At 35.6% G+C, this 12,149-nt stretch overlaps 1 protein-coding gene across 1 annotated transcript in view; it reads left to right on the top strand.

The window, feature by feature from the left end:
• The window catches only part of nup98 (nucleoporin 98 and 96 precursor), a 160,998-nt gene that overhangs the window by 141,189 nt on the left and 7,660 nt on the right, over positions 1-12,149 (top strand). The window contains 6 exon segments of the mRNA XM_051926475.1: positions 543-700; positions 2,358-2,420; positions 2,422-2,499; positions 4,414-4,559; positions 4,773-4,994; positions 5,946-6,187. Coding sequence (XP_051782435.1) covers positions 543-700; positions 2,358-2,420; positions 2,422-2,499; positions 4,414-4,559; positions 4,773-4,994; positions 5,946-6,187 — 909 coding nt within the window.

Genomic DNA, 12,149 nt, shown 5'->3' with positions numbered 1-12,149 from the left:
ATGTTATATTCTTCCAAGCTTTGGAATTTGTATTTGAGGCTGTTTATTTCAACAAAAGTGATATCTGAGGACATTTTTCAGTTTTAACTTGTTTTTTAGAAAAGCTATTTTAGTGGGGTACCTTACTGATAAGTACTACTGTGTCATAGCCCAAATGTCCTGGATTTGAAACCTGATGTCACAATCCGGGTTTGCAAATTTATCCTTTTGTTCTTTATAACCAACCGCAAATATTTCGGCTAGTGTTTTACCCCATATCCTGAAAACATGTTTTGATAAAATTATCTGGTATAGATTCTGTGTGTGTGATTGTTCACTGTAAAGGTCCAAGGTTTTGCAACAGGTTGGGTTTTGCCTTGAGATCAGTGCTCATAGGTTGGCTAAAAAGTAGGGTAACGTGGTTTAACATGGATTTTTAATGGATAGATGGTTTCTTAGGGTTGATTTTGAGTTTAGGCAAATTCTAATTGTAGAACTATTGTCATGTATAGGTGTGAAAGTTTTTAACTTGAAGATTTAATGCAATTTTTTTTTTTCTTCAGTTGATCATCGACTTTCCTTACTGCTGTCACAAGCAGCAGGGAGTCAGGGCATCAGAGAATTGCTTTCTATGCAGCTAGTGGATTGGTGTAACCTTCAGATTGATTCTCATATACAGGAGGAGAGACTAAGAGTGTACACATTGCTTTCTGGAAAACCGGTATGTATAGATATTAATAAAAACTGTTTACTATTTTGAAATATTACAGTTGTAAATGTCATCTATGAATTTGCATGTTAAATCAAAAGTACTTGGATTCCTCTGTTGTAAAGTTTCATAGAAGTACACAAACCAGCAATAAATGTGGTTCTGACCATTCTCTGGTTTCATTGGATTACAGTAATCCCTCCTCCATCGCGGGGGTTGCGTTCCAGAGCCACCCGCGAAATAAGAAAATCCGTGAAGTAGAAACCATATGTTTTATATGGTTATTTTTATTATTGTCATGCTTGGGTCACAGATTTGCGCAGAAACACAGGAGGTTGTAGAGAGACAGGAACGTTATTCAAACACTGCAAACAAACGTCTCTTTTTCAAAAGTTTAAACTGTGCTCCATGACAAGACAGAGATGACAGTTCCGTCTCACAATTAAAAGAATGCAAACATATCTTCCTCTTCAAAGGAGTGCGCGTCAGGAGCAGATGTCAGAGAGAGAGAGAGAAAAGCAAACAAATCAATAGGGCTGTTTGGCTTTTAAGTATGCGATGCACCGCGGCACAAAGCTGTTGAAGGCGGCAGCTCACACCCCCTCCGTCAGGAGCAGAGAAAGAGAGAGAGAGAGACAGTTTGTTTTTCAATCAAAAATCAATACGTGCCCTTCGAGCTTTTAAGTATGCGAAGCACCGTGCAGCATGTCACTTCAGGAAGCAGCTGCACAGAAGGTAGCAACGTGAAGATAATCTTTCAGCATTTTTAGACGAGCGTCCCGTATCGTCTAGGTGTGCAAACAGCCCCCCTGCTCAATCCCCCTACGTCAGGATCAGAGAAAGTCAGCGAAAGAGAGACGAGAAAAGTAAGTTGGGTAGCTTCTCAGCCATCTGCCAATAGCGTCCCTTGTATGAAATCAACTGGGCAAACCAACTGAGGAAGCATGTACCAGAAATTAAAAGACCCATTGTCCGCAGAAATCCGCGAACCAGCAAAAAATCCGCGATAAGTATTTAAATATGCTTACATATAAAATCCGCGATGGGAGTGAAGCCGCGAAAGGCGAAGCGCGATATAGTGAGGGATTACTGTAGTCAGTAGTGACTTGGGGAGCATGCCACAATGTCCAAAGGTCAGCATATCATAAGGAGCCCTGTTCACACAAAACATTCCCCGTAACATTAAGATTTATTTAAGTGGTTTGGCAAATAACAATTCCCCTTAGAACTTTTTCATTCCAGTGAAGGGATTTCTTTGTTACACCGGTATATTTTGGAATGGATTATGTGTCCCTTGAGGAACATTATAAAATATGGGTTTAATCTGAATTTACATAACATATGACTAAAAGTAAAGGTGCCGATTTGATAATTGTAATATCAGTCTTAAAGGTCTTGCAGACACTCTACGGTTATTTCTGTTTTACTTTTTATGCAGAAAGTTTAATTGGTTTTTACTTTCCAAAGTACATATGTTTGGAAACAGTTATATAGCCTGTTTTTAGTTCTCATGGTTCAGAACCATAATGGCAACGCTTTACAGAGGTAAAAAATCTAGAAAAGGATGTTTTCACTTGGTTACATCCACTGTCTGTGTAAAATGTAAAGTCCAGAATTAAAAATGTCAAATAATGGTTATGCATAATTGTATGTCGCTTTTATTTTTAAGGTATGGCAGTCTTCAGATGGCTTTATTAATGTGTGCTCTGGACTGGATTGGAAGCGATGTGTTTGCCATACATCTCTGGTATATGTTATCACCTACGGCTACTATAGCTGATGCCCTCTGCAAGTATGAAGAAGCTTTTCTGGTAAATATGGTTTTATTTGGTATAGTATTGTTTAATTTGGAAGTTACTATGCGATAAAGGAGATGAGAAAGAGCTTTTATTTGGTAATTGGTTTATGGAAAATGTCCATGACCTTAACATTAATTTTTTTAGGTGGGATTTGTAGCTACTCAAATCCTCTGTTCTGACTACCTTCCTATGATAACGAAGAGGTTTGCCCAAGTACAAATTTCTATTTGTCTGTTTAATCTTGTTGCCTTTTAACTTCTTGTTCAAAAAAAAAAAAAAAAAATCTGAGATTGAGGATACAGAATATTGGCATTTTCCTATCCCTTAATCTCACCATAACCTCTACCAGTTAGTTGTAATCGTTTTAAAATAATTAACTGAATACAAACTAGTATATTAATTACAGAAATTGATGTGAAAATTTTCTGCTTCTAGGATAGAAATTTCTCATTTTACCTAGTGAGCAAGAATTATAGTTGAAAATATGGCAAATATCCTGGAACATACAGATGATGATAAAACTTCTTGATATCACTAGTCAATCTGTTTTATTGTATAGTGCAATTTTCATGACAAGCATCTTTGGAAGATTCTTTGCAAAGAACTACAAAATAACTGAAATGAAATATAATTTTACTAACCTTAACCTATTGGGTAATAGTAGATAGTGTTTTTTTTTATATAAACAGACTAGATAATACTATTCTGCTGCAGAAGTTTTGATGGCTTCAAACAATTATCTGTGAATAAATGTCTCTTGGCTAGTTTTGTATTTAGTGTAAAGCCAAATATTCTGTATAGGGATTAAGTCTCAATTTCAACAAGAGTCCAACATAGAACTGATGGAGTTGTTCTCAGGCAACATTTTGTGTGCTAGAATATTGTTTTGTTGAAAAATTAACTTCTCATTGTTCCTTCTCTGAAAACATCTTCTCAAGATGTAGGAAGTAATTCTTACTGAAATATTCTCCTGTACTCAATAGCATTAATCAATTTTTCATAGTGAAGTACCTCACAGTACCAGTAACTGAACAGATACATTTTCCTCCATGCTCAACTGTGGTTGAGAAGCTCTCAACATTTTATTTCTAACATAATCTTTGAAGACATCTCTCTGGAGCATCAAACATTTTTTTCATCACTCCACACAACTGTGCTTAAACATTCTGCATCAAACTTCACATACTCTGCTGAAAGCTGCATTCTGTGCTAGGTGTTTTTTCTCCGGGAGCAGTAACTTTTTAACAGATTCTAGACACAAAATCTTGTCATTCTATTAGGAGTCATATTGTAAGAGGTCTTAACTCATATCCCCCCCCCCCCCCCCCCCCCCCCCCCCCCCCCCCCCCCCCTTCATTCAGGACCATAGATTTACAGAAAATTGTCATCCCTGCATTAGGTGACTTTGGTTTTTCCAAATACTACTATCAACATCACTTGATTGTAAATGTTGAGTAATTTTATTCTCTCCGAAGGTGATGGAGAAGTAAGAATTATCTCTGACTTAGGGGTTGTATTAGTTTCAGAATAGCTATAGCTGGAAGGACAAAGCCTAGCTATAAAATTTGACAGCAAACTCTTTATGGTATATATATATATATATAATTTTTTTTTTTTTTTTTTTTTTTTTAACAATAGTTTCCTTAGCTCACTTTCTCCAAGAGATCACATTTTTTCAAAACTATTTACTATAGCAAACCTTTACTAGCAAATTATGGAACCGGGGCTGTCAAAGGTGTAATAGGTACATTATTGCCTGATGTTACAGTGGCTGCATTGGTTAAGAGTACATTTATGGAAAATGCTCCCCTCCCCAATTTTTTGTCCTAACAAAGTTAAAAGTATTCTTATTTTTAAAATGAGTTAATTGATGCACCAGTTTTTAGTAGTTGAACATTCACAAATGAGAAATATTTTCTCTTTCAGGGAGACACTCAGAAATATGCCTGTGCACCTCTTCCTCTTTATTTGGAGGATATTGGAATTGAGCAACAGGAACCTGATGATATAGGAAAATCAAAAAAGCCACTTTATGATATTTGTTTTCATTTGCTGAAACTCTATAGTGACAGGTAAGCAAGTATGAGTAGTTTTTTGCCTTGTAAATTTGAATGAGACTTTTCAAATATAGTAGTTTAGTGACTTGTAATATCTTCATGGTGTTGTATTTTTATTACATTAAGGATTATATATATTGCTGTTATGTAAATTCTTTAAACAGTTTTAAAGAGTAACAAATTGTTTTCAAACATTCTGATTTCATATGTTGGTTTGTTTAATTTTAGGCACTATGACCTGCAGGAGTTGCTTGATCCCTGTACTGTCACTCCAGATAGGTTGGATTACCGATTAAGCTGGCACCTTTGGAATGTGCTTCAAGCCTTAAAGTATTCACATTTATCCAGCCAACAGCAGGGGTTGTTGCATGCAAGTTACGCAGCTCAACTGGAGAGCAGAGGACTTTGGGAAAAGGCAGTTTTTGTTTTACTTCACATCAGTGATGCACAGTGAGTATATATGCACAGAAGACACATTTGTTTCTGAAAATGTCAGACTAAACATGCAAAGAGCCTGTTTTTTTTATTTTTAAATATAATTTACTGTTGCATTTGAGTGAACTATAGCTTATGCAGTACCTTTTAGCTGCTGCATGCAAATTTTAATATATTTGTAATCATAGCAAGGTTTAAAACCATACCACCCTTTAACACGATTTGTCTGTAGTGTTAATGATTTTATGTTGACTTTACTTTTTCAGTTGCAACCTTCTTTTTCCATTTTGGAACATTACTACATAAACATATTAAAAGTGCAAATTGCTTAGTCATTTGAGATATAGATTGGTTTCTTTGATTTAAATTGGTGCAAGTAATATGCCCTGATTTTTTTTTTCTTTTTTGTTCTTCTCTTCAATCTGTATCTTAGCATTGGTATAGTGTGGCATTACCAAAACTCAAATACGGCTCTCCTTCTTTCCAGAAATGTAGTTCTAAAGTGTAGATTTGTCATGTTTTATTATGAATATATCTTGAACGAATCTCTGCAGGAGAGTTTACAAAATTCCTCTATCTCCATCCCAACAGCATGCCCTAGATTTATTTGAGAGCAGGGATTGTTTATAAATCTCACTTTCATATTACCCAACTTGTTGCTTTTTAAATTGCAAGATACCTATCAATGCTAGTTGTATTATTTGTTAAACTTTAATTAAGGGGAAAAATTGAAACAGGTTGCTTTAAGTTCAAGACAAAATCTGGGCCATAGAAAAGCAGTATTAAATTCATTTTGAATATGATGATCTTGGTGGATGCTGTATTAACCGTTGTTTTGTACATTTTATTTTGAATATTGTATTTTTAACATGTCTACAGTACTTTGTATTTTTATATGATTAATGACAACAGCAAAAAAGAATGTTGACTTTTTTTTTTTTTTTTTTTTTTAAATAATCCCTCAAGTGTGCGAGAAAAGGCTGTTAAAGAGATGCTCAGACTACATTGTTCTCTGATGGAAGCAGATGAATCTTCCAAGAAGGAACATTTTCTTACTGAAAAATTACTTATTCCAGTGCAATGGATCCATGAGGCCAAAGCTATTCGTGCATGTCAAGAAGGCAACAAACATAAACAAGCACTTCACTTATTTAAGGCACGTCACTGGAACCAGTGTCACAAGCTAGTCATTCAACATTTGGCTTCAGGTAACTTCTCAGTGCCATGCTGTAGAATCTGGTATGTGTAATGTATTAAAATTTAGGAATGGTGCAGACCTGAACAATATTTTTGCTTTTGTGATTGTTTCACTTCAAAATGCAGTATTAGATGTGCTCTCAAAACTCCTTAAAGATTGATGATCAGCACTATATAGACATGTATATATATGTTTCCTATTCCAGGTATTTTTGTCACAATAATATGAATACTGTATTTGCAAAGGAAGCAGTTTTTTTTTTTTCTTTCAAAGTGTAACTATTATATGAAAAGATGTGCCTCAAACAATATCATGCTTTTCCCAGCTATTGTTTTATATTTCCACTACTTATATTTGGGTTTCTATTGCATGTTATTGGTTTAACACCTTGCTAGCATCTGTGTCTGTTGATTAGTCATCAAATATTATACACCCTCTCTCTCTCTCATAATAAAAGGCAAATTATATATTTGCATATACATGCTTTATTTTGTCAGGAAGTCTGTACAATTAGTTGCCGTCTCTATGGCATAGATCCAAACTTTACACAACCATTCATTCCCAGGGAAGAATCTGTAAGAGGACAGTTGAAATTCTGTGGCGGGTCGTGATATTTAGGTGAAAGAGGAGCTGTTTCAACTATACAGCAAAACTCAATTTGGCCCACTGAACCACTGAATAATGCCTTTGACATTGTAAAAACCACACAGATTATTTTATTCGTGGATTTTTTTTTTTTAACCCAATTACTGACCTCTGCTCACAAAGTAATATAGAATATAAATTTGACCTTCTCCATCTTAACAGATTTAAAAATCACCAGGACAATGTATTTATAAATGCCAATGCTAAATAAATGTGCTATACGGTGAATATGCACTGTTGTAATTAGGAAGTTCAATTCACCAGCTAAACTTTAAATGCAAACTCAAAATTAAAATAGCCAGTACAGTGATCCCCCGCCTATCACGGAAGTTACGTTCCAGACCCATCAGCGATAGGTGAAAATCCGTGATATAGAAAGACCATATAAATAAACATTTTTTTTTTTATAGCTTAAGCCTTAAAATACGCATCCCACACGCTTTAAACAGATGTAAACATATTAAAACACACTTTGTAAACACACGTGATATGTGGATGTCGGGCTAAGGATATGAGTAACATCTCTCTATTATAAAACATTTTAACGTCATGCAAGACAAGGCAGTGAGACAGAAGAACAGCTGCTGTACAGGCTTTTAAATGATCGACAAGCAGAGCAGGCATTTTGGCAGAAGCAGCACAAAGCCAGTAGCTGATCCATCCACTTCTGCTTAGCATGCGTTCAGCTCCCCCCTTCACAAAGTGAGCGGCAGAGATGCGAAATGGCAAAAGGACAGCTGCCGTTCAGGCTTTTAAGTGATTAACACAGCGCGACAAGCACAACACACAGCTGGCCAGTAGCAGCAAGACAGCAGCTGAACCGATCGCATCTCTTTAGCATGTGTTCAGATCCCCCCCCTTCACAACACGAGCAGCGTTATAAGTGCTGCAAGAAAAAGATTTAACCACGCCCATGGCAGAAAGTAAAGGACAAATATTGTGGTTTTTTTTTTTTTTTTTTTTTTAAGTTTTAAAATAAAAATGAAAATAATGCATATGTAACAAATCCCATGAAAATCACAATCTCTTTAAACGGTTTATCCGGTAAACCAAACCCGGGGGTGGGCGAGCGAAGCCAGCAGGGGACAGAGCCCCCTAGTAATAATAATAATAATAATAAATCCGTGATGTAGCAGGGGCATGATAGCTGAACCGCGATATAGCAGGGGATTACTGTAATGTAGTTTTCCACATACACAGACTTCAACTAATTCACAAAAAAAGTATGAAGACTGCTGGTTTTATTTGTTGCATTACGTATAGCGCAGAGACAATGTAAAATAGATGGATGAGGACTTGTGCTGTTCAGATGTCTGTTTTGGTGTGAAGTTGCAGTTAGTGTGCTTTGTCACTAGTCACATAATTACACGTATTTTACGATGTGCATTAAGTAGGTGAAAGTGTCTTATACAGTATTGTAAATCACTGTAGCTATTATCTCCTTCGAACTGCTCCTTATCTGCTCATACAGTATTCAGTAAAACAGTAAACATTTTATGGAACTGTGCTTAAAGGGGACCATTTTTCAGGGGAAGGTGTGACACCTGCAGCATGCCCTCCCACCTGCCTGGATGGCCTCTTCATATGTAGTGATGTATTTTATGTTTAGATATTTTACTGCTTGAACTGTCATACCTAGTAAAGCTAAACCATTTCCAAACAGCAAAGCTAATCCTACTTGTTAAACTTGTCCTCTTCTAAGAACTACTCCAGGCACACACAGTCATGCTTGGGGAGAGCACTTGAGATTTTGCCTATTTGATTTTCAAAAACATTCTGAATATTAAATAAAAGTGCTGAATATTAGAATATTGACTTTTGCATATTGTTTCCTAACCTTTTAAACTCTGCCTCATTTTTGTCCATTTTCTGTTACTTTGATTTATCAAGCTATAATTTCACCATTCTTCACTCAGTAGTCACGTTCTACTCCTCTATATAAAGGGAATGCATTTTTCTTACAGAATTGTTATACACTTGTTACAGTAGAATAGGTAATCAGTAAAGGTTTTACTAGAAAATGCTCTTTGAATGTTGTTTTCAAAGGTTTTGGAATAAGCTTTGAAACACAATAAACGTGTCGAAGAATGCATCAGGAACAACCACAAAAATATTATGAAATATCTACAAGTAATATGTCTAGTTTTGCTGTTTTGAAGCAGTATAAAAGCCGGATTATTTTTCTTTAAAGTTTTTAAATAAGTGACAACAAAATCAAGAGGCCTACCTGAAAGGACATGTTCCATATGCCCTACTAAAAGTTCAGGCACGTTTGGTGGAGGAACCATGATGCATACATAAATTATAGCACAATAAATATGCAACATGCAGTGGCCTTTTTACCTAAAATACATTTAGAATGTTACTGCCATATTGGTTCCATTACTAAAAACACATTGCCTATTTATCATTTTGAATGTCCAAATTAAAGCACCAAACATTGCTAGGTTCAAAAATGTTTTTACAAAAAATAAAATTTTTCTAAAATATTACCACATAATCAACTTAATTTCTAATGAAAGAGGTTCAGTAACAAATAAAAAACATGATCCATATTGCAAAACATGTATTGTGAATTTTTTAACATGATTTTACACTGCCAAGTACAAAACGGAATGTGATAAAATGTAACATTATACCAAACCATTTATGAAAATTATAGCTATTTACAGTAGCAAAAATAACTTTATAAATAAGTTTTAGGATTTATGCCACAAAGAGAAAATATTTCTGTCCACTTGAATGCATAATTGCACCTTGCAGCTGTCATCCACCTGTACAATGTGAAAACAAAGCACTTACCACACCCCACCCCCAACTATACTATGTGAAAACAAACTCTGCAGCCTTCACTAATCGCTAATACACTGAAAATACATGATAGTAAAATAGGAGATTTTCTGTTCAATGTTGTACCTGTCTGTCTAAATTTAGCCACCCACTGAAGAATTGTTTTCCGATTTGGGACGTCACCATTATGAGTAATGCTGAAGTGCGTTCGGAAGGTGCGTTGCGTAGTGATGATGGATTCATTATTTTTGAAGAAACACTTTGACAGTGAAAGCATGGTGCATGCCGGACCAAGGCATGTTACCGACTGAAAACTTCGACAGATCGCCTATCAAAAGACATCCACCCCAACCCACTCAGCTGCTTCTACCTCACGCATTGACCTTGCAAAATGTGGGTACTTCATTTTGGCTCGCCCTGTATTATATTAATATACAATAGTATGTGATTCTTAACCTGCCTTGGCATTTAAAAAAAAAAAAAAAAAAAACAAACACAAAACATGAGAACAATTGTATTTTCTCTAATTTTAATTGTAAATACACTATAAGCTACCTTATTCATACAAAACGTCATGCCAAATCTGCTGCCCTTGCACAAGGATAACTGGTTTCACAGGTTTAAAACACCATGCAGAAATTTTTATTTAGAGTTTCTCCAAAAATTGCTGGTTTTAAGCTAGACCCCCACCTAGTGATTTTGCCCCCAAGTGACCCCTCACCCTTTATGAAAAGCTTTCAGAGTTTTTCCTACTGGACATTTACAATTCAAATAACTAATCCCAAATACTTCAAACATCTTGTACTCAGAGAGGTATACACCTTTAAACAATTTATAAGAATGTTTGTGATTACCTCTGTGTACAAATGATGAAAAAGAGAATACAACTTGACAGCTGCCCAGTTTGAAGTCCCCTAATTCTATTTCGGACAAATTACTATATTGAATGCTATTGAAGAAATCTCTTGATTTTTTTTATATGAAGACATTACACACACTGTAACATTCTGCATTTAAAGCTATGCAGTACAGCAGTGTCCTATAGTACTCCTTAATAATTGCATTTAACTGGAGTTTAAGAAATTATTGTTAACATAGATAGATACTTTATTAATCCCAAGGGGAAATTCACATTTCACAAATTCACATTCATTCACAATTCCACCTGTAATCAATTCACTCTCTACTTGTTCAATAATATTTTCATCCACCAATTTTGTCATTGCTCCAGCCTAATGTATCAGCAAATAAAACATGACTTTAGAAAAAATACCCCACACCTGCATCTGTTCCATGCAAAAGTTTGGAGACCCTTGGCCAAATTACATATTTTGTTGATTAACATTTGAATTAAAAGATTAGTAAGTACAACTTTTGAGAGTAAACAAACTAAAACAATGGTATTTTAATAACAATGTTACAATTAAATTATAACTGTACATATAAATTCTATTTGAACTAAAGTTTACAAAGCACTTGACGAAGCAGTTTCAGAGTACGTAAAGCAAGTCTTATGTGTAAATTTACGATGCCCTGAAAGAATTTCACTCCAAAACTATCTGTACATGTTATTGTCTCAGATTTTGGACTATAGTATATTTAAGGTAATACATTCTCTAAAGTAGTGTATATCATGACAAATCTAAGTAGAAAACTAGGCCGATATGGCCTCTTCTCGTCACAGTTGTTCTAAACTGTTTTACTGAAAACCTTTCAACAAATTTCTGAAAGGAAAATTAAATTTGTGAGATTTAAAAAAAAAAAATTACTCTCTATAATTATAAGGCTTGCTTTCCTCAAGTGCAGTGTATTACCTTACCAAATTGCCCAGTTAGTTAATGGCCTCCGCCTATGCACGAAATAGACGGGTCACCCATTCTCTCACCCTAAAGTGGAACTTTTTGGCTTGAATGTTAAGTTTAATGCATGGAATAAATCTAACACTGTACATCAACCAGTGTATCCAGCAGGGGGCACTCGCTCTCTTGTTGGAGTAAGTTCTTTTGTAATTGTGGCATGTTACATAACCCGAAACTATATAGATATAATATAAAAAGGCGATACCCCTCCCTTAGTGATACTGTGGTAAGAAATCACATAGGAGAAATAACTTGGCTTTCTTTAATGACGGTTTACGCTGCATAACAGACGAGGAAGCCATGACAAAAACCCAGTTCGGGAGCGGGAGCCCAATGTATAGAGTTTGCCATTTTTGTCGCTACATTGGAAGGATTTTCCGGATTGGATGACGTTATCTCCTATCCATCCGTCGGCTTCAAAGGTGTGCTGGGCAATGTTCCAAGGCTTTATACTCTTTCTCCTTGTGCAGACCCCCACTTAGGTGAATAATTCCAAACAAGGCAAAGAGGGGATACAGTTTTATGCTGAGTTTGACACACAGAAATAGTGCACGTTGCCCATTCCACAGTTGTCCTTAACTTGTCTTGTCTTAAAATGCTTGCCTAGCAGTTCTTATATGGTGAGCTCCTATGTGCTAACTCTTGCTTTGTGTTAGCTGTACATGTGAGTAGAAAGAA

The sequence above is a fragment of the Erpetoichthys calabaricus genome, chromosome 4, assembly GCF_900747795.2.
Source record: "Erpetoichthys calabaricus chromosome 4, fErpCal1.3, whole genome shotgun sequence".
Lineage (NCBI taxonomy): Eukaryota > Metazoa > Chordata > Cladistia > Polypteriformes > Polypteridae > Erpetoichthys > Erpetoichthys calabaricus.
The sequence above is the reverse complement of the archived record's forward strand: the minus strand, read 5'-3'. Positions and strand labels throughout refer to the sequence as shown.